This window comes from Aspergillus nomiae (genome assembly GCF_001204775.2).
Source record: "Aspergillus nomiae NRRL 13137 chromosome Unknown contig00081, whole genome shotgun sequence".
In the NCBI taxonomy this organism is placed as follows: domain Eukaryota; kingdom Fungi; phylum Ascomycota; class Eurotiomycetes; order Eurotiales; family Aspergillaceae; genus Aspergillus; species Aspergillus nomiae.
The window spans coordinates 25325-51460 of record NW_015378136.1 but is presented as its reverse complement, the minus strand read 5'-3'; the positions used below and the strand labels follow the sequence as shown (position 1 = coordinate 51460).

Below are 26136 nucleotides of genomic sequence, written 5' to 3'. Positions count from 1 at the left end.
GGTTTCCTACCGGACAAGGTCTGTAGTATTTAAAGATAGAGAAAATCCCTATTGATGTCTTCCTTTAGCGAAATAGCCACTGAACTACTTAATTCGTGTTCTACTGATCCTACTATAATATTTGTACAGAGCCGGGCTATAAAGTTTCCATTAAGTTCGGGGGGCGCGGGTTGAACCACCCGAAACACAAACCCGAAAACCCGACACGGCACCGGGTCGGGGCAGGCTTTAGAATCATGAACCCGAACTGGACTCGCTTAACCAATCCATGTATCTTACATAAATCCTTATGCAATCATCCACCTGGAAGCCTGGCATTAAGTTAGTGCAGAAATATTTCACATGACAGAGTGGAACTATTCGCGTGAAGGTTATCGGATTTCTATGCATCTACCGAAGTCGTATGCCATGGCTACTTTTAATTGAGACTGTCCTTGTTGCTCCCGGTTCGGGACTATGCAAATGCCCATAGCAATGCTATGTTAGGGTTTACTGCTGACTATTACAAATGCATGAGTAAGCGGAGCTGTGATATCCAGACCTCGGGACCTCCGCCAAGATCAAGAGGGGCTGATTAGATTGCCTTTACCAGCAATGCGAGTTATCTGATGGATAGGAGCTTGAAAAGTGTGGAGACGCCGTGCGAGATTTTCACTGCTAGACTCTTGGAGCCTCCTGACTAATGTACTTGTAATCAAGTATTGGCCATTTTATGTCTCGCTTATGCTTAACAATAGGGCGCGCATGGCTGCAAACTCGCACGCTGAAAAAGGGTAGTGGCTGTGTTATGATATCCACTGCCCTACATTTGCCGATGAAATATCTTACTTGCGTCCCGACAGCTATTGAGGGCCTTCTCTACCTCCGAAGTCGGGGACCTGACCATAGCGCCGTATTATATCGGCTGTACCCATGGATGGTGCACTATGCGAGCAATGAGCGGTGTTTTGCCCTACGTACTCCCAGCTGGTCAAATGCCTTATAGTGAAGTTTTCTATCAGTACTCGATTGTTGTCTTGGGCGAAAAATACATTCCATGGTCTCAGATGGCTCTAGAAGTTCTGAAATTTTTATCAGACTTTGATATGCATGAATAATCTATACTCTATATGCTAAAAAAAACAACCCCCTGCAAGTTTCATGGGCAACGTGCAACTTGCATTCAACATGACTATGGCAAGCTCACAAACGCCAAGTAAACATTATAGTTAGATTCCAACAACATCCGCTCAGAGTCGCTATATGTCCCATTAAAGACAGGCGCAGGGGTGATTAAATCCGTGTCGATCTCCGGGGAAAAGAGTTTTTGACTCACGTCGTACACCTCCGTCGTAGCTGGCAGAGTCCCATCAAGGAAATACTCGCGGATTGTATTTAACAGCCCTAAAGAGCCAAGAGTGATTGTGGTATGGCCAGGTCCCCGTCTCACGGCCAGCTGAGATGAAGTGGGAAGCCAGCGGTGTAAGCGCACCGCTGAGTTTACAGGAGTAGTAGTGTCATGGAGCGGATTGACAATCAATACGGAAGTATTCTGCTTGGTGAGGATGGCATTTGTCTCGTTATTGAGAAGCTTCGAGGCCCCTAGGTTTGGCACTCTTGGCCGGGTGTTAGGGAAGTTTCGGCAGAAGGAAGTGGTGGAGAGATCCGCGTTCAGCCACGGGGTCTGCTCGGCGAGAGAGATATTGAGGACTAAGTGTGCAACTTCAGGTAAGGTGGTCTGGTTGGAAGGGGCGTTATCGGTGCATTGGATAGGCCATCCAGCGAAAGACCCCGTGTCAGGCGCACTGGCGTTTACTTCGGGAGCTGCTGCAACCCCCAGGAGGTTGGCCACCGGGTCGGCATCTCCTTCCTCGAGCGCGCTCAGTGCCGATGCGACAGCGGGCCATGCGCTGGGTAGTCTCAGGTAGGAAGACATGAAAAAGCTGAACATGCCCACTGTGATCGAGAACGACCCGTCTGATACCTCAATAGGGTTCTTATACAGTGATGCTTGTAGATTGCCGAGTCGCGTGGCCAGGTCTGTAGTGCGGTTTCCGGGAGTCATGTGGTTGTTGGGAGTCTTATTCAAAGCACAACCATCGATGCCAGCTTGCGTGCAGGCTGTAACCAGATCGTTGATCGCGTCTCGCACATATAACTGATCGTAGGGAAGCTGACTAGTATATTGTTTCGCATTGGCGGCAGAATCGAAGACGCCGTCAAAGATAATCTTCCCCACTCTTTCTGGGTAAGTCTGGATAAACTCGGCACCGAGTATAGTTCCATATGAGAAGCCCCAGTAGTTGAGGGTCGCATTGTCTGTTCCTTCTAGGGCATCGACAATAGCTGCCATATCACGGACGACATATGCTGTGCTGGAGGTGTATAATGCGCTGGAATTATGGTCGGCACATGCGTCGGCAAGCTCCCCAACGGCATCATCATAGTCCTTTAGTGCTGCATAATACGCGGGCATGTAGCTTTGATTGCGAAATTGACTATATTCTATCTCGGCCGCTGCGGGAACCGCGGCAGATGCGTCAGATTCCTCGCCTGCCGTGTCGAAGCATTGCAGGAGAGGCCGTGCAGAACCCGTCCCGCGTGGATCCCAAGACACTATGTCGTAGAAGCCACCTGTGATGTTGGAAATACCCTCTCCAGCGCCGTTCAAAAGGAAATCGGTCCCGGCCGACCCAGGACCGCCTGGGTTTGTGAGAAGAGAGCCTTTGCGCTGGGATTTAGGGACGGTAGCATTGAAGCGAGCCAGTGGAATGTGTGCCAATGCCCCATTGCCTGGATCAGCGTACTCGAGCGGCACTGTGAGGGTGGCGCAATCTAGGGATGGATTTGATGTGCATGGTGACCATTGGATGCTGGCGAGAGTAGGGGCTATTTGCAAGTAACCAAGAAGGTAGAGCTTGGTAAACCGCTGACCAGGCATATCGAACATGACCCAAGCTCAACGACTTGAAAAAACGAAGGAAGGGGATCGCCCGTCATGATATATCGTTCGGTGAACGAGTCAACTCCCGCCAGCTGCCGAGCATAAAAAAGTTTAAGCTGGTGCAATAGTTCCACTCACCATTCATGATGACCCGACGACCATTGAATATCTACTCCGTGATAGGTATATCCACTGAGGGAGGTGGACCACTAGTTCCATCCCATGCATAGATCGGCGATCTGAAGTTCTGTTCGGGCTAGCGTGAAATCTCTTTGGGACCTCGCGCCTCGCTACCAGCGTGTTGATGATATGCTCGGAAGGTAGCGCGGAAACCCGAGATTCTTCCGTCCGGAAACCTGGGCTAGTACACGGTACTTACATCGCCAAGGAGCAATTCTAGCCGTCCCATGGTAGTTTTCCATGCTAGCCGGTATTTCGAGCGGTAACGGATTGTATCAGGCTTAGGGCTCCGCACGACTCATGGTGGGTCCGGACTCGAGAGACGAAGAATTCACACTTGAGTCGTGTTCAGCTCACGCGTGACATGTAAGTAGATAGGGATTTGTTTATACTTGGTCTATAACATTCATCTGGAATTACTTATCCATACTGCTGCAAGTTGGGAAGGGTACTACAATCTCTTGCTTGAGCTCAGACTATATGCCTTCAGCATGGTAAGTAGGTAGGACGTCCCGTTTCCAAGACTATGGTCGTATACTGGGTACCATTCTTAGAACCAGAATTGCTCATATCCCAGTTTGAATCCAAACCACCCCTCGAGTAAATTTCCGTCATACTACTCTATCCAACCGGATGGTTTAGTCTGAACCTTTAAAGGGGAACTAAAATCTATATGGGTTCGGGTTCAAGATTTAGGACCCGCTCCCGACCCAGCGCTGGGTCGGGTTTCAGAGGTTCAACTACCCCCGAGCCCGTATAGATCTTAGTTAACCCGACCCGGCAAACCCGCCCTGGAAATCGTCGGGTTCGGGGCGGGCTCGGGTCGGGATTAACATGATCCCCTGCTACTCTAGACCTTTAAACACGATTTATGTAATATCTGGATGGTGGATTTATGAGAGAGATTCCGCCAAAGAGGAAGCGTACGAGATAAGAAAACATGAAATGAAGACAAATTCAGGGCTTTAACGGGAGCAATGTGTGAAGGTGAGCACATTTGGAGTCCGAATCAAGTGGAATCGTAAAAAGAACGCTCCATGAATGAACATAGCTCTGAGCTATTTTGGCCAGATATATCGTATTTGGCAAGCGGAAGCCATACATTAGACAATCGCTCAATTTCTGTCTTAAACACTTTGAGTACCGATTTCCGGTGAGATTCGTGGTATCACATCGCTTGCCTGTAGCGCTTGGATGCTTGAGCTATTTGTATAACTTAATCCGACTACTTTCCTGTGCATATACTGAGTTCAATGAAGTGCTGTGATGAGCTGAGAATTCTATCACAATGGTGCTCCACAATAGTGCATCTTGCTATGCGGTACCCTGGAAGACCAGGTAATTCATATCCATTTGATAAAATCAGATGCAAATCCTCCAGGAATAGTAATACATATACCAGGAAACCCTTCGGTAACTCAGATATATCTCAGATTGCTACCTGAAAGCATAGCACATGATCAAGAAGCTCTATAAATCTAGAGTATCATGCTGTGTTGCAGGGAGGTGGCCAGCCTGGGAATTCTGGATGTCTCTTGCAAGTGCTTTTTTACGTTTATAAATTAGAGATCCTGGCTCACTATCAACACCACGAAATTCACAACGCGAATGCAATACCGACGTTGACTGGTGTGTATGCGGCTCGAAAGTAACAATGATAATACTAACCATAGAGAATGTATATGCTTTAGATCAATGCAATTTATCCACAAACTTCATGACCTTGTTCCCTGTGCTGCTCTTCTCAAAGCCCGACAGGTCATCCAGGAATGTAACCTGGAAAAGATGCTCGTTCTCCGGCAGAACAAAAAAGTACTTCTCTAGCTTATCCAAAAGCTCTTTCTTGGACATGATGTGTTCGTTATCCGCCTGGCGGAGCAGACGAAGTTCCAGCTTCGTCTGCGGAGATGATTCAAGGGAGGCTAGAATGACCTGCCATTGAAGTATTCCGGTTTTATCGCCTTGCAAAAGGCCGACAATGTTCTCAAACTCAAAATACATGCCGAACCACTTGAAACTGAACCGACGGTCGCGACCGCGAAGACGGAGGACCCGAAGATGCTGTAGCTCAGATTCAGGGATAATAGCGCGGGCTTTCTCTGGCAGCGGCTGCAATGACCCAATATCACCTGTGATATAGCGCACAAGGGGATTCCGACGACGTAGGAGAGAAGTTTGGACGATGACCCCCTCCTCGCCATCCGGCACGGATTTTACGCCGGCGGATGAATCACCCTCAGAGGCGGAAGGAGGGAGGATCTCAATGACAACTTGTCGGGTGTCGAAGATGAAGTCCATGGTGCCGGGCGGGCGTTCGGACGAGGTAAGATCGGGATCACTCAGAGCGCATGGACCTGCTTCTGCACTTCCCCAGATTGAGCATATCTTCACCGGACCTAGAGTCGCTGTGATGTGGCTTCGTTGAGACTCAGTGAGCGGCTCAGATGTATACAGAACCTTGGTCAACTTGATTTTCGCTCTCTCCTCCGCCGGGAGGGTAGAGATATGATGAACAACTTGGACGACCTGGCTGCCATCGCCGGTAATGACATTAACGTGGTAATGCGCCAAAGCATGGACAACCTCAGCAGGTGTCATATAATTTCCAGCGCTGAGAACAGTTGCTCCCGCATTTTCCAGAATCTCGCTTAGCAGATCGAGAGACCTGGCTATTGATTAGGGAGAATCCTTTACACATGCCATTTCAAGCTTTCCAGCGGGTGAGCAACATACCGGTAGAAGTATCCGGAGACGTGAGTTGTCAAGATCCAATCATGAGGCTCCACAACTCCACAGGTGCTCAGGAATTCACCAAAAACTGCGCGCTGGTTGCGGTTTTCTTTGGTGTCAGTTACGAACATCAGCGGCAGTCCGCCAGAGCCTCCGCCTGTGATGCTAACGTAAGAACTACGTCTGTATTCATTTTGAGGGCTTGTGTCGTCTGTAAGACGTGCAATGGCTTTGTAACTAGATGGCTACGTGTTAGATACAGGCGTGGATCATATGGTATTGAGGACTTACAGATCTTTCTTGCTAACCAAGGGCAGTGAGCTAAGGTCAATATCCGTCGACTTCTTGCCAGCCACTTCTATTGCTGACTTGATTGATTCTGGCGTGGGAGGGTATTCGACGGAAGAGTTGTAGAAGGGGTGGATTTCGGCGACGGCGAGAATCTCCCTGAGGGGGAATGTGGTAGGTGCCATCATTGTATGGGCTTAAAATAGGTAAATCAACACTCAACCTGAACGTAAATGCTGTTTCGAGAGTGGCAACTGGGAAGCATCTCACATTCTTATACACAAAGGGCTTTCACGGCCGTTTTTATTGTGGCGTACAATACGTAGGACATCCGCCAGTTTTCAATCAGCCCAAAGCTTCCAGGTGATGAGACCCATAAACTTGAAGACAAGGGGATAAATCAGCTGAACGTAAGCAGTCCCCAAGAAATTAGGAATTGCATATACGGTCCGGCCCGCTCGTATTGGAAAATGTTTTCGTTCACTTATGCGTGTCTCGAGCTAGCTCCGCATGCGCTAATTGGTTTTCAATTGTACTTGTATTGAAAGTGGATACTCTAGCGATCATAACTTGAGCAGCTGAAGTACTAGTTTGGTGCGTGTCGGGACTTGATGGGTTCCCTGTCCACGATTCGACATAGGGTTCCACTTAAACGATGGGCTCGCTGTCCATAAAACACCACGCTGCAGTCTCACTCCTCCCCAGCTGAATGATCTGTGGCCACGATGGCGATATTTGAGTCCATGCTGACCGCTAGCGCATGGCGCTAGTCCCGGCTGCATGATGCATCACGAAGGGAACGTAAGGGCCAAAATTACCTAATGGAAACCCATCATCGGCGCGATCAGTGCGTGCCGTCAACCCGGTGGAGGAAATCTCCTGCAGATCAAAAGTCAATCCAAATCGACCCAAAAAATTCCAGCCGCGGTATGCAGCTAGGCTGTTCTCCAATTGTAAAATACCCGCCAGCCATGGTCTTGTAGCTGTTTACGGGAATTTGCAAAAGCAACGAGGGATTTCAGCTAAAAGACACAATTCTGGAGTACTCCATACAGCAGCTGAAGAATATAGAGGCCAATCTCTAGAGTATATATATGTAATGGTCAGAGTCAAGACTTAGTGTGGTTTCATTAATTGCTTTCCATCCTTGCTTGTGTTCCGAATATGACGACGGTGAAGGACATGTCTTCCGATGCTTTGATAGATAGCATCATCAAAGAACGAATTCGAAAATTGAATCAAAACTCTATTGATATTGAGCATGACTTGCCTTTTTTGGTCGCAGACACAAGGAGAATATTCCGGCAGCATGAACGCTGGCTCCAATGTCTCCCTCACATTACACCCTTCTACGGTCTGTTGTGGGCACCATCTCGATTTTCACTGGGTCCAAACAACTAACAAACAATTTTCATAGCTGTAAAATGTAACTCCGACGTTCGGTTATTACGCTATCTCGCACGTCTAGGTGTTGGCTTCGATTGCGCATCATGGGGAGAGATGAAACTCGTACTGGACTTAGGTGTAGATCCAACCAGAATCATATTCGCTCATCCGTGCAAAGCGGTATCTGCCTTGCAGATGGCTACCAGGAGAGGAGTTCCACGCACCACGTTCGACAATGTCGACGAGCTCGAGAAAATCAAGAACTATGCTCCCAGTCTACGGTTACTTCTTCGTATCTACGCCGATGATGCTACCGCTCTTGTGAGTCTTGGGAATAAGTTCGGAGCTCCCTTGGATACCACCAAGGCATTGCTTCTGAAGGCAAAGGACCTTGGCTTAACTGTGGAAGGGGTCAGCTTTCATGTCGGTATGTACGACTTCTGTTCGGGATTTGCACTCCTTGCTCTGGCTGCACGCTCTATCCCATAGTAGCTAACGGATACAGGATCCGGAGCTTCGAGTGCCGATACATTTGTCACTGCAGTACAAAATGCACAACGGGTTTTCCAACAAGGGCAACAGCTCGGGTTCAATATGCATGTTTTAGATGTCGGAGGCGGATTTCAAGATTCCAACTTCGAACAAATGGCCCTCACTCTTCAACAGACCATCGAAAAAGAATTCCCCCCTTCCACACAGGTAATAGCAGAGCCTGGTCGATACTATGCCCGTAGTTTCTACACAGCAGCATGCAAGGTGATTGCGCGTCGCAAGCAAATCGGGCAGGATCGGCTAACACACACCGACATGCTGTACTTGAATGATGGGATATATGGGTGTTTCATGAACGCTGTGGCCGAGAACGAGATATACTGTCCTATACTGGTCCGACGGGGAACTGCGAGCGATCCCGAGAGAGAGACTGGGGAGCATCGGTATTCTGTGTGGGGCCCGACGTGTGATGGGTTGGACTGTATCGCCAAAGAAGCCACGATGGATTGTGAAATAAAGGTTGGCGATTGGGTCAAGTTTGAGAATATGGGATGTAAGTCTGCCATTAACTCAACCGTCCATGTCACTTGATAGCTAACACAATCATATCGCAGCCTATACGGTAGCGACTTCTACGCAATTCAATGGATTTCCAAATCGCTACGACATCATATATGTTGATGACCATCTCCCACTGAGATGGGATAGAGAAATTACAGCTAGTTCGAAACGTATCAGGTCCGAAGCTGTCCTATAGAGATTATAGATGTACCCATAGCAATAGAAGAATATGTGTCGTGCTTGTCGGAACTTCTATGTGATCAGTCATTCTGAATTGTCAGGGCAACATGGTATTTTCCTCTTCCCAGATCTTCCCTCGGCTTTCCGCTCGCCCTGTGGGTACCAGGGTTCGTAGCGTCTTGTCATTTCCATCGTTTGACACTGTCAATGGTAGGTAACGAATTTGGGGCAGGTTCGAGAATCGGGAGAACTTTCCATTCGCCTGATCGGTGGGGTACACTAAAAGACACCGGCTAAATTCAAAGGCCCACCAACATGGGTTAAGTATGTGACAGGTATTTTACAAGTTCATCAGACTGATCTCCTAGCAGCTGGATTCCGTAATGGCAAATTGAATGGTTTCATCAGTATTTGCTCCGCATCGTGCCTCGCTGCGAGGAGATTGGCCCTAGATGTTCGCCAAATGCGGTAGTATCTGAATCTCCACATCGGATACGAGCCAGGATTTCTAAGCCTCGCATTATACAGTGTGGGCCTTTCTGCGATCTGAGTATGCAAGTGTGTATTACTCTGAGACCTTGCGTAGTTTGGATCTGAATGATAGGACAGTCGATCATTTTTCACGGCTCAGCTGAGAGGCGCTAGTGATTTTATCCACATGTTCAGAACGATCTTCACGGTCTTGATTGCCTTTTTAAACATTTTGCTTTTGTTTTCTTCTTTTTCTTCTAAAAACGTTGTAAACGAGTCATCGGGATTTGATGTGACTCCACACCTTGAATTAGTCCTCGCGTCAATCCAATGCTCAGCTATGCAAGTGGCAATGGAGGTCGACACCCACCCTGGTCATAATACCATTGAATAATGCTGTCACAAAACGCAACGTACAGGAACGCACGGGCTGAACCTAGTGGCGATTGACACCATCCTGCACCGATCCTCTGTCTCTGAAATAAGATGGCCTTAGCATAATGACTTTGTCTGCCCCTTTAACCCCCCACATTTCTCCTCAAGTCACTACGTGATTATACCCCATTTCCACACCATGAAGATTCCAACTACCCAGCAGCTCCAACAGTTACATGTCTCTCTTGAGCAGGGTGATTATGAGCCCGTAGCAACTTATGACTCTACGAAAGCCACGTATCTCCAAGATCAAGAAACTCTTCAAGAAAGCCTGTTGGGTTTATGCTCCGCCAACGGATGGCATAAAAGTTCTAGAGCAGCATGCTCTCCCCGGCCGATCCTCGTTAGCTCGGAGCACCAGCGGCGATGGAGGGAGCTTCATGAAGCTCTAGTCCTAGCTATAACCGACATTGTGGAGAGATGGTTAACAGACACCGAGGCTGGATTTCCGGAACGGATGCCTTTGGAGCCGGAGGAGGAAGATCTACTGCGCGTATGTGATTTTGGAATGGCTCCCATTGCAGCGCACAGGTCTAACCTCAAACGGCTTTAGTGGATTGACGAGCAAGTGCCTCACAACCTTCCACGGTACCGAGACTGCCGGGGCTCATGGAGACCCGACTTCCTCGTGGAAGAAGACACCAGTGATGAGAGCTCGGGGCCTGTCGAGGGCTTCCGTATCAGTGAGATCAATGCCCGTTTTTCCTTTAATGGGTTTATGTACGTTGCTTGTGCGCAAAAGGCAATGCATGACATGGGTGTTTGCGACCATGGTAATGGCCTGGTAAGCGCCACGGATCCGGCGAAGGTAAGCTAAAGAATATACAATTTCCTGCGTTTGCTACTACTATATGCTGTATGCTGACGGAGACTAGATCGTGAATGGCATTTTAAGCCTCTTCCAGCCTAACCGCCCATTGCACCTTTTGAAGGGCGATGAAGCTGGAATTGACATCCACATGTTAGTGGACTTCCTCAACCGTTATCTGGGAATAAGTCCTCGATTTGTTACCCCTGCAGATCTGAGGCTATTGCCCGACCCGCAGGCAAAGGGGGGCTACAAGCTCTGCTGTGTGGTTAAAAGCCCGGATAGCTCGCAAAACTCCGATGCTTCTTCACTTATTTACCATAATGGAGAGTGCTTGGAGGAAATTCATCAGGTCGGTCTGGAGCTACACCAGCGAGAGATCAGTGCCTTGGGGCCGGAAATGCTCCGGCAAGTGAGCCTCAGATGCTTTAACGACCTGCGTACCATTTTGCTCGTTCACGATAAGAGAATGCTTGGAATCGTCAAGCAGGAACTTGACCATTTAGTGGCAAGAGATGTTCTTACACCGTCCCAAGCGAGAGTTCTCGACAAGGGCATCCCAGAAACAATTCTCCCTGGGTCTTTAGAGCTCGACCAGGCAATTGCTAACTGCAAGGAACTGCCAGGCCTAAAGGATGAATATCTTCTCAAGCCTATCCGGAGTGGAAAAGGTGACGGGATCGTGTTTGGTGAGGATATGGACTCGAAGGAGTGGATTTCAAGACTGGAGAACCTGCGGTCCGCGCAATCCCTATCCGGCAGTGGAACCTGTGTTGTCCAACGCAAGGTCAAGCAGCCTTTGTACGACGTGGTGTTGAGGCCAACGGGTGTCAAGACTAGATATCCGCTTATTGGAACTTACCACTCCATCAATGGAGAGTTTCTTGGAGTTGGGGTTTGGCGTAGCAGTGCGGATCGTATCTGCGCGATCAGTCATGGAGGTGCATGGACGGTTTCTGTTATGCACGATGAATAGCCATTGTTTGAGCGTTACGAAGTATTGGCTCTTGTTTTTACTATAATTTACATTTCTTGGATTCCCTCCGTCTTCATCTCTTTTCCGCTATGTGACAGCAGTAGAGTAACTGTATAGAAATGTGCCTCACGCTTCCCAACACATAACCATAGAGCTCGCCTAATCAGGTCGAAACTTTCCGGCCATTTGCGATGGACACGTGTCAGGAATGATCGAATTGATCGTCAAACTAGCGGCGCGAGCCGTATCCGAGAAAGTTCCCGGCCAGGTAAACTTGAGGCATCCCAAGAACACGTCTCAAAGATAGAGTCTTAAAGCTTGATCGTAATTTCTGTAAGTGATATTACCGGAAATGCAATCTTTCCTTGTCACTTCAGCTGAGTTCACGCTGAACTCATCGTTCAACGCAGGCCACTACTATCCCCTGCAACATTAGCAGCAGGGCTAGTATTACTAGGGACGCAGCTACAGACCGAGGGTCCTCCAGCCCATACTAAGTGGCAACCACTAGCGCGAAAGGTTGATGTGGCTTTTTTCAGCTGATGAATTCTGTGGCTCCACAGTTTCGTGGTGTCATATCCCATACATCAAGCATACAATACAAGAACCAAATTCCAAAATGCGACCGAATTGTACTCTAAACAAACATTCCTGCCCACAGGAAGGAGCAACGTACAGCTACTTCCCGCGTATCTGCCCCGCTGAGCTGAACTGGACTTTGGCCTGGCTCAGTATATAGTGCCCTGTGACCATCCTACTGCTGTGCCCGGATTATTCACGTCTCTTTTTATCAGATCAGATAAGCTGAATAACCATCTGGTTCCCTACTTTGCATATCTTTACAGTACACCCTACAGCTCTATTGATTCCAGTATACCCCAATCCTTGTTGATTACATTCTCCCCTTGGGCGAGGAAGAGATTTTCACAGAAAAGAAAAAAATGCAACAATTCATACGCAATGTCAAGCCCACCAGATTGGTAGACATATCTACGCGTTAGTCGTGTCCAGGGATCCCAGTTGTGATGAAAACCCTAATGCCGAGCAGAGACGTCCCGTGCCGTACCGCACTTAATAGCCAGCGACCTCAGCTGCGCAACGCGATCAAGCCACGTTACCGAAGTCTCAAACGCCCTCCGGAAAAGCGGCATCCTCAAAGTCAGCCTCCAGTTCAAAGACAACGCTAGCAAATACCTCCAAAATCTCATTCTCGGACTCCACAAACACCATGGACACGGGTTACCCATTACCCACAGTGCATCGCGCGGCTGGTTCTGGGACATTCGACCCAATAGCACGACATTCCAAACCCCATCCCATCAGGCCCGGTCCGAGACCATGCAGGAATTCCCGTGGCACACGGATTGCAGCTACGAGGAGGCCCCGCCCAAATACTTTGCGTTACAGGTTCTCCGGGAAGATCGCTGTGGCGGCGGTACGCTCTCGGTAATGAACGTGGGGAGGCTAAGCTCCATGCTCTCGCCGTCTACGTGCGCCGCACTGCTGCGGCCCGAGTTCCGTATCGATGTTCCTCCAGAGTTCGTGAAAAGCGACGCCAGCCGACACATTATTGGTAGCCTAATGGCTGCTGACTCGAGTGGTGCGCCAAGTATGCTGCGCTTCCGAGAGGACATCATGACTCCCTTGAGTATGGATGCTGCCGCCGCGCTAGCGGAGCTAAAAGAGTGTTTGCTGGGATTGGAGGTACAGACGGAGACGCTCCATCTTACGCCGGACTGCTTACCTCGGGGTTCTGTCGTACTCATGGATAACCGTCGGTGGCTTCATGCGCGGAACGAAGTTATGGATCCCGAGCGCCACTTGCGCCGGGTGCGCTGGGACGCGAGCCCATTTCCTGCCATGACTATCTAGCGCTTTCGTGGAAACTTTGGAGTGGAGCAATGGCATTAGGGTTGGTACTTGTTGCGGAGTTTTAGGTGCAAAAGTTACTAGTACTAATATCAATTAAGAAGCGTTATTCGAGTTTAACTGCGGGTTTTACTTGCTCATTGCCATACGTGACAGGAAAACTAAACGACTTCTCTTGAATCGATTGCTGTCGATCCACTTAAGCTATGGATCGTAGGGTTTCTTGGCAGCTGATCCAATAAAACTTTGTTCGACTCTAGGAACTTAGAAGATATTACCTAATTACTAAAATGGTGTAATATTATCATGGATTCTAATGGCCACTCACAGAGTTTCTCGATAGACTACAGTAAATTTTGTAGCACAGGATTCGATCCCAAAGACGTCAATTGCTGGCGCAGTGGTCCGCAGCAGCCAGATAAAGCGTGTCATAGGTGGAATAACAATCGCCTCAAAATCTTACGCTGCACTGTGTTCGCGAGGAAATTGATCCTTCAATGTATTCTTTAATTAGTCCTTTATGAATACGACTAATGTGATGTGATATATATCTCCTATACAAACTTATGCATGGCATACGAACGTGCATTGACTACATCCTGCCAATATATATTGTGGCAAGACGCCCCACATAAGGTATTTGATGCATGCAACAATCCCTCAAGATGATCCTCTTTGTGGTGCCCCTTCTCCGAGCTGTCTCGCGAATTTTCCTCTTATGAAATAGCGCGTTATATCCATATCTAGCGACAATTTGCGCACGCGCCATAGCTGCTGAGATGGCACCACAAGCTAATTCTAGTAATACAGGGTCATACTCCGCACTATTTCTCAAAATAGCGATTGTAAAATAGATATACATTGTCTCATACGGAGTGCTGCTTAGGGCCATGATTGGAAGGAAAGTATAATATTAATTAATATGAAGTGTAGCTCTCGATCGGGGACCACTATACCCACCAGTGTTTACTCTGGGTTACAAGCTGCTCCACTTGTTACGTGATGATCGGCGGTGAGCTGAACGGGAACTAAGTTAATCAACCGTGGACCATAGTGAGGTGCTTTGTCTTAGCTTCTGAAGATCTGCCTCGCCGCTGACTCAGTATTATTCAATCAATGGGGCATTGATTCGATCGACACAAACCAAGTTGCAGATCGATCGTCGAGCTGACTCGGAGCTGCATATGCCCACCTCACAAGTCCTTGTACAAGCAGGGGCCAATTTTCGAAACTGCCAAGAAGCGTCTGCTCAGGCATTTGCCGTCGTGCATGGCACTGCCAGGATGATTCGGAATTCGCCTGCGCCGGAGTTTGCCGGCGAGGGGTTATCCCAGCGATGCACAATATCGATCTAAGTGGATTTGAATATGGGTTGAGGTTACACTGTAAAAGCACAGACTTACGCTGAGAGACTATTGGCAATGGAGGCTCCACTCTCCTGCAACCACGGCTGTGTCGCAAGCGAAATTTCTCTTCTGACGGGAAACTTACAGGCTAATGCCAGTGAATTTTCAATACAAATTCACAGGTCTGTACGGAGTACCCGTGTTCAAGACAACTTTGAACACCTGTGCGCAGATCACACCAATAGCAGCGCTATATGTCAGCACTCTGCACCGGCGCTCAGGCCCAGCTTGCTCGCTCCAGGCCGAGGAGAAACAAATATATACATACGCACATCTGACCTCAGGTGCAGAAAATAGTGTTACAACAGAAACCCCTATATGCAAGGCGACAACGTCGTCTCGGATGACTGGATCTTGGAGCACGATCCTCGTCTATAGCAACCAGCGGTAGTTACTAGTGGGCGAACTGGCCCAACCTTGCCCCCACATATTGGAGACTAGTAGTGAAACACTTCCTCAGCTTTCAGCTCGTTTTTACGATGGTATCTAGTCGTCAATTTCTTGTTGGACGTACTTAATACCACGGCACAAACACGGCTTTCCCTTTTCTGGCTTCCATGGCCCTTTGTCTCCGAGGTAGGCTACACCGTGTGACCTGAAAATATCTCCAGGCCATAATTTTGATGCGCCACTGTTCTGTAACCTCCTTTTGGAAGTAGTCATTGGAGGTAGGAACCTACCGAGTTGTTGGAAGCATTTGATGAGAAGAGCCGGATATAATACCCGGCTTACCCAATTGGCTGGAGAATGATGCCCCAGGCTGCCGCTGAAATTTCCTGATCAGTCATTTAGGGCAAAACACGATCCATATGATAACGATGTATCAGAAGAGCATCTAATGTCGTTGTAGCCTACTCTACAAGAACAGATCATAAATGTGAGCGTCATGCACATAGTTCTAACATAGACCCAGGGTGATGTCAGTGCCGCACTGGAAGAAGAGGAAACCTCGACCAACATGATAGTCTGCCATGCTCCAAATCCCACTTATAGCCACACCATCCATAAATTGGAACGAAAAAGACCCGCAGTCGCCCGCAATCGAACGTAATGGTTACCCAGAAGTAGGGTGGTTCGGGTTGGACTCGAAACCCGACCAACACCCGGCCCGACCCGATAACCACTCTACCCAGAAGACCTTTCAATGGTTTGCTGTCCAAAGTAGCCCTCATCTCGATACCAGAGCTAAATACGCAACAACTATATATCAAGCTGGATCTATATCTAGGCATGACACAACAGTAGAAAGCAGACATCTGTCAGCATTTCGAACAAACTGTGCTTGATTGCTACCCTCGGGCTGGGGTTTCTCCGATTCCCGTTCCGATTAAGTCTAGGGATCGAGCGGAGAAGTGGGGCAGAATCTGATTTGTAGTCCACATCTGTGTTGATCTTCTATCTCCAATTACCTGGCTCTTCTCCACCAGACGACAAGACCGAAACCATGGTTGGCCAACCTTATTCTCGTAGTACCTGCTCTTCTCCTTGTTGCGGCGAACAACACAAACAGATCAACACCAGTGATACCGGCGTGCCCCAGACTTCTGACCAAGGGCAAACCGCGAACCGTCGTTCCACTGAGAAACCACAGGAAGAACACCCCAATAAACCTAACTGCTGCAAAGATAAGCCATCTCCCTGTTGTGATGTCTCTTGCCTTGATCGTATCGCCCTCCGTGAATGCCATAAAGAGCAGGTACTATCATCTACTGAAGCAGCTCCAAGTAAGTTTAAGTTGGCTACATCTGACCTTGGCCCTAAGCAGTCGCATTAATGCCCAACCGTAGAGGTTTCGACCCTCAGTTGCCAAAGTCCTGACGGAAGGCCATGTGACCAGCACCGTCGCTCAGCCCGCACCAAATACCTGGCCACACTGGAAGCTCTGGGCTGTATTTGCCGTGCGTTGATAGCCCTCGGACAGGAATCCTGCTGTGTACCGCTAGCACGCTCCTCTCTTGGTCAGAACCGTCGCTCTACCGACTCTTTCTGTGCGAAGGGCAGCCCGGGGTCCCAGAAATGCCGCAATGTGAGTGTGGAGACTGGAGGGGAGAGTTGCTCAAGCGGTTGCTGCAGTCCTCCTAAGGCTCCTATCGTGGTTGAGCAGTGTTCCTCCACTAGCAAGGAGAAGGCTGTTATCTCCGGTAGCTGTTGTAGTAAAAGTGAAACGTCTGAATTTGCCAGATCGCATACCTCCATTACAAAGGGTGAGTTCAGCAACATCACCACCGATTCGAAGGGCCATTGCGGTGAATCAAAGGTCTATCCGAGTTCATCTGCCGAGCGGTGTTCGTCTCCTGAAAACGGAATTCCTGGCACCGGTGAGTGCTCAAGTGGTTGCTGCAGTAAACGCAAAACAACCCCTTGTGCCTTAGATGGAGGGAAGGTCAATAAGCCCGCCTGCTCATCTCGCTGCTGTAGTAAGCCTGATGGGCCCTCCGACTTTTTGCCTGTAGCAAACGCTGATAGATCCGGACCTGTTACCTGTTCAACTGGCTGTTGCGGTAAGCCTGTAACATCTCCATGCACAATGACCGAAGAAACATCTGGCGACTTAATCGAGGCCATCCCGGCCGCTGCTACTCCTGACTTAGAAAAAGGAATGACGGGCAAGGAGCATGTCGTTTTGAGTATATCGGGGATGACATGTACCGGGTGCGAAACAAAACTTACCCGAACTTTGGGTACACTGCAGTCCGTCCAGAACCTGAAAAGTAGCTTGGTGCTCTCCCGAGCAGAGTTCGACCTCGACGTGGGTATTCAATCACTCGATGAGGTGTTGAAGTATTTGGAAAGGACTACTGAGTTCAAGTATGAGCGAGTCACGGATCGAGGATCTCGTGTCGACGTTATCGTCCCCAATGCGTCCGAGTTCATGAAGCATGACTGGCCTCGTGGCGTAACCGAGATGACACTTATTGACGATGGAACCGTGAATGTTGCTTTCGATGCGAAGATAACTGGAGCGCGAGATCTGGTTGAACATGGCTGGGGCCGTACTCTCAGCCTGGCTGCTCCTCTGCCTGATCCGACACTCCAAGCTGGTATCAGGCATGTGCGCCATATGGGATACATGACTATTCTGCCCATTATTCTAACAGTGCCTGTCTTGGTCATGGCTTGGGCTCCACTTCCAGAGAAGGAAACCGCCTATAGCTCTGCATCGCTGGCACTGGCGACAGTTGTCCAAGTGGTCATTGCGGGCCCGTTCTACCCAAAAGCATTGAAAGCCTTGGTGTTTTCTAGGATTATTGAGATGGACCTGCTCATTGTGCTGAGCACGAGCGCCGCCTACATTTTCTCAGTAGTCTCATTTGGATATGCCATTGCAGGCCAGCGACTCTCGACTGGTGAGTTCTTCGAGACCAGCACGTTGCTGGTTACTCTGATAATGGCTGGTCGGTATGTCGCCGCACTTGCTCGTCAGAAAGCCGTCGAATCCATTTCGCTTCGGTCACTCCAGAAGCCTACTGCTATCCTCACGGATTCCTTCGGGTCGAGTGAAAAGGAGATTGATGTCAGGCTCCTTCAATATGGGGACATCTTCAAGGTCTTTCCAGATTCTCATATTCCTACCGACGGCACAGTTATCGGAGGCTTGTCAGAGGTTGATGAGTCAATGATTACTGGAGAGTCTATACCGGTAGACAAGTCCCTTGGATCTGCCGTTGTCGCAGGATCTGTGAATGGATCTGGGACGTTGATTGTCAAACTGACGCGTCTCCCTGCTGATAATACAATCTCTACTATCGCAGATGGTAGATCAAGCAAAGATGTCAAAAGCAAACATCCAGGATATCGCGGACCGAGTGGCGAGCTACTTTGTCCCCGTGGTAGTCGCTCTGACGATCATCACCTTCGTGATCTGGATTGCAGTGGGCATTACAGTGCGAAGCCAGTCTGGATCTCGAGCAACCACGGAGGCCATAACATACGCTATCACTGTTCTGATTGTTTCTTGTCCCTGTGCGATCGGCCTGGCAGTACCTATGGTAATCGTTATCTCCAGCGGCGTCGCTGCCGAGCGAGGCATCATTTTTAAGAGCGCGGATAGCATCGAGCTTGCCTTCAAGACTTCCCACGTGGTATTCGACAAAACTGGAACACTCACCCAAGGCAAACTGACCGTTGCTATTGAGCATATACACACCACGAGGGATTCCATGTCTCTACTTCTTGGCCTAGTGGGGAGTAACAAGCACCCAATTTCCGCCGCCGTTACTGCATATCTGAAAGCCAAGGGCATCTCTGCATCTCCTGTCTCTGACACAAAGTTACTAACCGGCAAAGGTGTAGAAGGGTCTGCACCGGAAGTCATCCTCCGCGCAGGAAACTCACGATGGCTGAACCTCTCGTCCCATCCGCAGGTCCAATCGGTCCTTGAACGAGGCTATACAGCATTCTGTTTCACGATAAACGACAAGCTCGCCGCCGTCTTTGGCTTAGAAGATTCACTTCGCCCAGACGCCCTCGAAACCATCACCAAACTCCAGGAACGTGGTGTATCCGTCCACCTCCTCTCAGGTGACGACGATGGCGCCGTTCAGTCCGTCGCGAGACAGCTTGGCATTGCAGCTGAAAATATCCGCTCCCGCTGCACCCCGGCCAGCAAACAAGCCTACATCCAAGCCCTCCTGACCCCAGTCGATCAACCCGCTCCCAGGAGGAGTCCAACAACAATCTTCATCGGCGACGGCACAAACGACGCCATCGCCCTCGCCACCTCCACAATCGGCGTACACATGAACCACGAAACCGGCACCGACGTTGCCAAATCCGCCGCAGACGTTGTGCTGATGCGGCCCACCCTACTCAGCATCCTGACGATGATCAACATCAGTGAGAAGGCGGTGCGGCGGATCAAGTTCAATTTCGGCTGGAGCTTTGTGTATAACTTGTTTGCTATCTTGCTCGGTGCCGGGGCGTTTGTGGATGCCAGGATTCCGCCAGAGTTTGCGGGGCTAGGGGAGCTGGTTAGTGTCTTGCCTGTTGTTCTTGCGGCTGTGCTCTTGAAGTGGGCAAGGGTTTAGGTACGAAGGTACATATGGCAAAGGTTTGGATTCTGTATCGTGAGGAATTACGTTGCATGGTGGGTCAGCTTATGCAATTGACAGCCAGCACTGCCATGGGGCAGGACGAAAGCTCCATGGCCGCGTCAAACGTATATCCAGTTTGGCGCCAAGCAATTGACAAGCGCCCCTACATGTCGTATTTCTGAAGAAGGTAAAGCATGAATTTTCAATGATCAGGTATTAGGTCTAAGATGATAATACTGCTCTCTGTGGACTATCTGTCCCTAAGACGTACTACTTTAGACTACTTAGACACAGGGCTTACCCGGGGCATCATTCAAAAATATACGACCGTAAAACAGGATGGAATCCTTCGGCCCATCCCAGCTTAGTATCTGTCTGTGGTAGCGGGAGGCATTGAGGATTCTTTATGCTCTGCACGTTAGAGCGAAAAGGAATCGTGAATTTTGTACTCGTTACATGTGGTGGCCCATAATTATTGTAAAGACAAGCATGATAAGGCAGTCCCCTCAAAGGCCCATTCCAAGCCCTACAGGTACTCAGAAGTACAAGAGACTGCTTCTCCTCCAATCAAGGTCTGCCCGTGTGATCATCTCGACTCTAAAGGCTCTGATTTTCCTGTCAATCGCCGTGGCCATCCGCAGTTACTGTCAGTGCGACCATTATATATCGTGGGCTGATTCTTCTGTGCCCAATCCACTAATTTTGGATACAGACATTCAAAGAAACGACTGTACAGCATGTGCTTCGGTGTTGTGGGTTAGGGTTATTTGATCCCGAAGATATCTGCAAAGAGCCAGCTGATAATGTCGACAAAGAATAGATCGACTTGTACATACAAGTTGACGATTAACATCCAAGGGTCGAATCGACAAGGATCCACTTAGAAATAAAGTTAGCTTACCCCAAGATCCCCGCTTTTCGTATTAGGCACACACATTGGAGTCATCATCTCGTTCACGGATCCTTCCGACGCGCAGCCCGGAATTCAATCTCCGACTCTTGCATATCGCTACATATCACGATTTATTTGCACCCCCGGGGCGATCCTTTTCGAGTGGGGTCTCTTCCACCACGATACCTCTCGAGACGCTGCCATGGAGTCGACTCCGCGGAAGCCCCGGAAGCTAAATAGCCCACGGGGCGTCCACAAATCCGGCGCCAGTCATAATGATCCGACCCGAACGATAACCGGTCAATCATCTCGTGTTCACAAGAAGCAATGTGTTCCTGCTGCTCAACATCGCCGGGCCACGAGTGGTTTCCAGGAAGACTGCTCAGGCGTGTCTACAGGACATGTAACGCGGTATGCTCTGCGATCATCCACGATACGAGTTCGAATTGAGGAACTAATCTAAGCATTATGGCTACCCGCAGGATCGCCGAAGATAAATATGATGATCCCGCGCCTGAAAGCTCCCACGATATGTTTAATCTGCCCCTGCCGCGTGGTATCGACCACGAAGTGCCCCGTTGGGCTGCGGTCTATTCCATGGCCGAGGAGGTCATGCGCTTCCTTCCACCCCAGGACAGTATATCGGATCAAGAGGAAGAGTTGACAATACCGGACAGCGAGAGGAGTCATTCGGATGCAAGAGTCCCTGAAAATATTGCTGCTCGCCCATTGTCAAGCTCCACAATAATAGCACAAGGAGATACAAAGAACCCAGCCCCTGCGCTCGAAAACGAACCCATACATAATATATCAGCTACACGGCGTTGGAATGATTGGGCCAATAATGAAGGCTTGGAGGCAATGGCTCCAGTGCATAGTGGTGAATGGCTGGATCTAAGCGATATTGATGCTTTGCTTAGATTTTGACGACGGCCCACTGGGTTGAATTTTCTACATTAATTAGGCCAATATAAAAAGGCTCTTGTTACAGAAAGTGCGGAAAATTGGAATACTGAAGGGACTACCGACATGAGAAAGAACTGAGTAGTGGAGTACGAGAGTGGTTTCTAAGACCACGAATTGAGTGTACCAGATTTCATCATATTCCTTGTCAAGTTACTTCTGATTTTCAGGATGAGACTATACCTAACCTAGTCCAACCTGTATCTTGATCCATTTGACCGTTTCAGTTCCCCCACTTCATCTTCTATTCATGGTCAAAACTGCTTAAATGTACCAATATGATTTGTTAGGTCTACTGATCAAACCTGACCACACACTTCAGGACCTTTCTCCAATCACAAATAAATCCGGAACCCAAGCCACCACGTGCTCAGGGTAACCCACTGTGCTTCAGCCAGCCCAAGGACCGAGTCAAATCTCTTTTTACCCTCCTGAATCGGGGTAGGTGCAGGAGGTTGAGGTTGAGGGTGGGAGAGTCGAAACCAGTCCTGATAACAGCTCTACAATTACCCTTCACAACTAGGGCTCATTAGCAAAGACTATCACTGCCTATTCCACACCATTTGGTTGATAGGGGAGTGCGAGAGGTGTTGATTTTCAATCGCATCCGACTTGTCACATGCCCACCCCGATAGAAAGCAATATATGATGGCCATCTGCCTAACAACTCTTCGCTGGGTAGCGTTGATTTAGCTATCTGCCCGATATGCATCACGGTTGTTTCTCTTGGAAGAGGCCACCAATGGGAGACATTTGCAGGGCCGTAGTGCATATCAGCAAAGGTGGCTTAAGTGGTAGCACCTCACCTCCGGCTCATAGCGGGCCTTTTAAAGCACAGGCTATGCCGGATCAGTTCAACTAGCTGATATAGAAGTCTCCTCTTTGCAATAAGCAATAAAAGGTGATTTGAGCTTGATCGGAGGATATTGGATCTTCTTACTTGCAACTGGCGAACATCGCAAGAAGCCTAGGCGGCTACACATGAGACATTGAGGCAGCGCTCTCATTCAAATCTAAGACAGGGCTATGCACCATCCCAATAGTCAAGTGTCTCTACTTGACGCGCGTCGGACCTCTGGTCTTCGGGCCATGAATGTGTACAACCCAACCTGGCCCGGTTTCTCGCGTCTCATACGCTACGGGCGACTCATGGAAAGCCCGGAGACTGATTCTGCCACTAAGATTGGCTTGTTTCGTTTGTACGGTTGGTGTTACAACATTAGGTTGTTCAGGCAGCGATCTACACAGCTGAATGAGAGCAAAATATGGTGAAAGTGGCAAAAGACGCGGGCAAACGACTCTTGCAGATAGTTTAAACGCGCACCCCCTTAAAGGGCAGAATTAAATGCTAATTCCACTGCTGAACTTATATGTGGTGTCTTTGGCGTTATATTCCACCTAGCCTCTCCTTCACCATTTATCTCTACGCTTTTGGGAACAAAGAGAAAGCCCAAACTGCTAATAAGATGTCTTATCATCGAATCCTCCCCAGACCTGACACTTGGGGCAGTGAGCCCCCTTTAATCGACCATGCTCAGGCGACTAGTGATCCTGTTCAATATCAGCCAAGTAACGGTGCTGTTTTCAAAGCTTATCCCGAGGAAATGCAGGTTGACTTCAGATCAGAAGGTGCGTTTCCATTTACATTCAACGACCCCATGTGGACCTGTCGGTTGACTTCCAACCGCCTTGAGAGCCTCTGGTCGAATGCATCCTAGACATCACTCCACTGTGAGATGCAGTTGGGTAACAGCCAAGCATAGCCTTTGCCCACTACTGTCAACGTTACCTGCCTGTCGTGGCGGCGGCCAACCGAGGACTTCTGCCACCGGCTATAACCAGGATAGTACAGGAACAGTGGAATCGGCTTTCCCAGGCGGAAAGGAATCAGTGGCCGATATTGAGCGAAGTACGTCTGGCCATCTGCTATGTGTTATATGGGTCGGGTGATAATTCAATACTAATGAACTTAAGATTCCAAACTACGAGGACCGCCAATGCCGTTCGGAGGATGAGCATCAGTCCCGCGTCAAAGATGAGGACAACGACACCCGTTGGGGAAGCTCCGTCCAAGGGTATACCAACCCAGTGGAAGATCCGAGGATTACGTCTGTGGTTCAAAACGGAACATGTTCCCCTACGTCATTACCCCCGTTCACATCCTTGTTTTTGGATGTCAATGATAGCTTTGGCCAATCAACAGACCTGCGCAGCACGAAGGACCTCTCTGATGGCGGCCCTATGGCGGTGGCGCATTCTTGGGACGCACCCCTTCACCAGCCCCAGTATGACAGCGACACAATGCGAGATCACAGCCTGGATACACATAATATCCAGCCTGGGCCGTCTTCAAACACTCAGGGATGTAATCGCCAGAGCCTGACATCTTTCACACATACTTCTTCCGGGGAACACAGCGACGAAGACATGCTACGCACCTCGCCACTGATACGGGCGCCACAAAAGCCTAGAGCGCATGCACAGTATGAGCACACTCAGTCCCAGCCTCTGACCGCAACTGGCCCTGCCTCTACCCCAGAGATCACAGCCAAACTACTTTCAGTTTTCAATAAGATTGGCACGCTAGCCTATGGTTCACCGCCGATCAATCCCGCGTTTCAAAAGAGTGGTTCTCGAGGTCCAGTGATATCTGTAGATGGACAGGATTCTTTGAGTGTCAAATCTATCATTGACTATCTTCACAGTACCTTACCAATGGAAGGATTCCGCACCCGGGTTTTCAAGGGACCTGAAGCTCGGCCCCGGCATATGTCGCGTCGCAAATATGGCCCCATAGTTGAATATCTGAACAATGTCTCCGCATGGCATCCCATCTCAGCCCAAGTTGTCGACTATATCCAACACCCATATAGAGGGCTACGGGCCAAGGCAAAGCGTGGTGACGACCTGGGCAACGGGTCGGTGCCGGTCTCGCGCGACACAGGTTACCCACTTCCTGTGGCGCTCATCGCAAGATACCAGCTTACAACCGTGGATGCATTTGCTTGCGAGATCTCCGTGGACGATCCCTATTCGCAAACGAGTCACCAGCAGTGGATGGAATCTCTCTGGCGTGGCTGTGTCGGTCCCGACATTGTTGTGTATATCCAGGATCACGAAACTCCGGAGATGGGATCATCGCAGGATCTCGTGTACAGTGCTCGCTTACAGGACACTCTTGGTATCGTGATCCCGCGTGCTAAAGGCTCCGCCAAGGAGCCTAAGGAGAGAGTGCTAAGACACGTTGTGTGGGCTATTGATTCTATCGTGATGAGCGCTCGTGCGCAATAATGCGTTATTGGTTTCCTTGTTTCCTTGGTGTCTTTTCAGTTCTGACTGCGAGCTCTATGCCACGAACGATAAATTGTATCCTTAGCATAGTATATGAGATGCTAACCAGCTGTGATTCGTAAAATCAATTTTCCACCGTCGATACGTTGTGCATTACTCTCCTAGAGAACATCATTACCAGGTGGGAAGTGGCCATGTCTTCAGGTATCGCAAATCTCTTGTTAATTCGTCTCTAGAGTGTCACACAAACAAACGCAAAGAAAACTGGCATAAATCTAGACGCGGCTGATAACCAGACCACCAATGAAATAAAAAGGAAAAAGAATCCTTTCCGGGAGTTCTCTCTTTTTGGGGGGGTCCTAGCATACGAAGTGGCTTGTCGAGCATTCAAGTCCGCGAATCATATATATAGGAATCCTATTCGACTAGCTCCTGTTCTACGACACACAAACGCGTGCCATGTTTGATGCGAGGAACCCTCGTACGAGCCTACTGCAGAACAGTTACACCGTTGTCATCAACGCGTATCACAAGGCCAAAATGCACCCCTCATAGCTTGGGGCGTTAGGTAACGGTAATCTTCCCCAGGCTGGCTAGGGTTATGTTGTATGACGGTTGTCGATTCGAACACGCCAGTAAGGAAATCACGTCATATTACACAGCCTGCAGGACCGCGGAGTTGTCCATTTCGTGGACTAAAATGCCATAATATTCGGCTCTGGCTAAGGTGGTTTATCTTGGTCAATACACAGCCTTTCCGCTCTTTCCAGGGTTTTTACTAGTGTCCACCTGTACCATGTGGTTAAGGCTTTCTATAGAGCATGGTCCTATGAGCAAGTGACACTGCAGAAAATAACATCCGGTCTCTCCATGCAAGCGGAAGAGTCCTAGAACTTAATTAACTACAGCCATGGAGCTGACTGACAAGACATTAACTTGTCGAAATACCGCCGTGTAACTGACGTACTCGTCGGTTGTCTCACGGTACACCCGTGTGATAGGAGCTACATCCGGAGGTCATGCCCTGAGATGCATTTCTCTTCATGGATTGGCATTGCTAGGCAACTAGCCTCTTTGGTATCCCTGCTAGTATACGAATAACGGTGTGAAGGTTATACAGAGATATCTAATTGGTCCGTCTCGTAATCATTGCGATGTGATCGATTCTTTTACACTTAGTGGCTTAGAAAACTAAGAAGCTGTGCTAAGCCATTTCGCATCCTCTATATCCTCCGAGGGCGATATCGGGATG

The 26136-nt window shown here is 49.1% G+C and overlaps 8 protein-coding genes across 8 annotated transcripts; 6 read left to right on the top strand and 2 right to left on the bottom strand.

The window, feature by feature from the left end:
- Positions 1-1171: 1171 nt before the first annotated feature.
- ANOM_004269 (uncharacterized protein) lies at positions 1172-2920 on the bottom strand (the record flags this gene model as incomplete). The annotated part of the gene is made up of 1 exon (XM_015549526.1): positions 1172-2920. One exon carries the CDS (start codon positions 2918-2920, stop codon positions 1172-1174), a length of 1749 nt encoding a protein of 582 aa, XP_015408365.1.
- A 1875-nt stretch (positions 2921-4795) lies between these two features.
- ANOM_004268 (uncharacterized protein) lies at positions 4796-6309 on the bottom strand (the record flags this gene model as incomplete). The annotated part of the gene is made up of 3 exons (XM_015549525.1): positions 4796-5768; positions 5837-6070; positions 6125-6309. The coding sequence occupies 3 exons, from the start codon at positions 6307-6309 to the stop codon at positions 4796-4798; spliced, it is 1392 nt and encodes a 463-aa protein (XP_015408366.1).
- A 976-nt stretch (positions 6310-7285) lies between these two features.
- On the top strand, positions 7286-8756 carry ANOM_004267 (type III PLP-dependent enzyme; the record flags this gene model as incomplete). The annotated part of the gene is made up of 4 exons (XM_015549524.1): positions 7286-7475; positions 7539-7934; positions 8013-8552; positions 8614-8756. 4 exons carry the CDS (start codon positions 7286-7288, stop codon positions 8754-8756), a joined length of 1269 nt encoding a protein of 422 aa, XP_015408367.1.
- A 1029-nt stretch (positions 8757-9785) lies between these two features.
- Positions 9786-11430, top strand: ANOM_004266 (uncharacterized protein; the record flags this gene model as incomplete). The annotated part of the gene is made up of 3 exons (XM_015549523.1): positions 9786-10139; positions 10200-10454; positions 10522-11430. 3 exons carry the CDS (start codon positions 9786-9788, stop codon positions 11428-11430), a joined length of 1518 nt encoding a protein of 505 aa, XP_015408368.1.
- Positions 11431-12371: 941 nt separating this feature from the next.
- On the top strand, positions 12372-13302 carry ANOM_004265 (uncharacterized protein; the record flags this gene model as incomplete). Its single annotated transcript, XM_015549522.1, has 2 exons — positions 12372-12426; positions 12479-13302. The coding sequence occupies 2 exons, from the start codon at positions 12372-12374 to the stop codon at positions 13300-13302; spliced, it is 879 nt and encodes a 292-aa protein (XP_015408369.1).
- Positions 13303-16149: 2847 nt separating this feature from the next.
- On the top strand, positions 16150-19732 carry ANOM_004264 (cation-transporting P-type ATPase PCA1; the record flags this gene model as incomplete). The annotated part of the gene is made up of 3 exons (XM_015549521.1): positions 16150-16429; positions 16493-18384; positions 18458-19732. 3 exons carry the CDS (start codon positions 16150-16152, stop codon positions 19730-19732), a joined length of 3447 nt encoding a protein of 1148 aa, XP_015408370.1.
- A 1100-nt stretch (positions 19733-20832) lies between these two features.
- On the top strand, positions 20833-21557 carry ANOM_004263 (uncharacterized protein; the record flags this gene model as incomplete). The annotated part of the gene is made up of 2 exons (XM_015549520.1): positions 20833-21041; positions 21113-21557. The coding sequence occupies 2 exons, from the start codon at positions 20833-20835 to the stop codon at positions 21555-21557; spliced, it is 654 nt and encodes a 217-aa protein (XP_015408371.1).
- A 1502-nt stretch (positions 21558-23059) lies between these two features.
- ANOM_004262 (HMG-box domain-containing protein) lies at positions 23060-24884 on the top strand (the record flags this gene model as incomplete). Its single annotated transcript, XM_015549519.1, has 3 exons — positions 23060-23222; positions 23357-23502; positions 23568-24884. The coding sequence occupies 3 exons, from the start codon at positions 23060-23062 to the stop codon at positions 24882-24884; spliced, it is 1626 nt and encodes a 541-aa protein (XP_015408372.1).
- Between the last annotated feature and the right edge of the window lie 1252 nt (positions 24885-26136).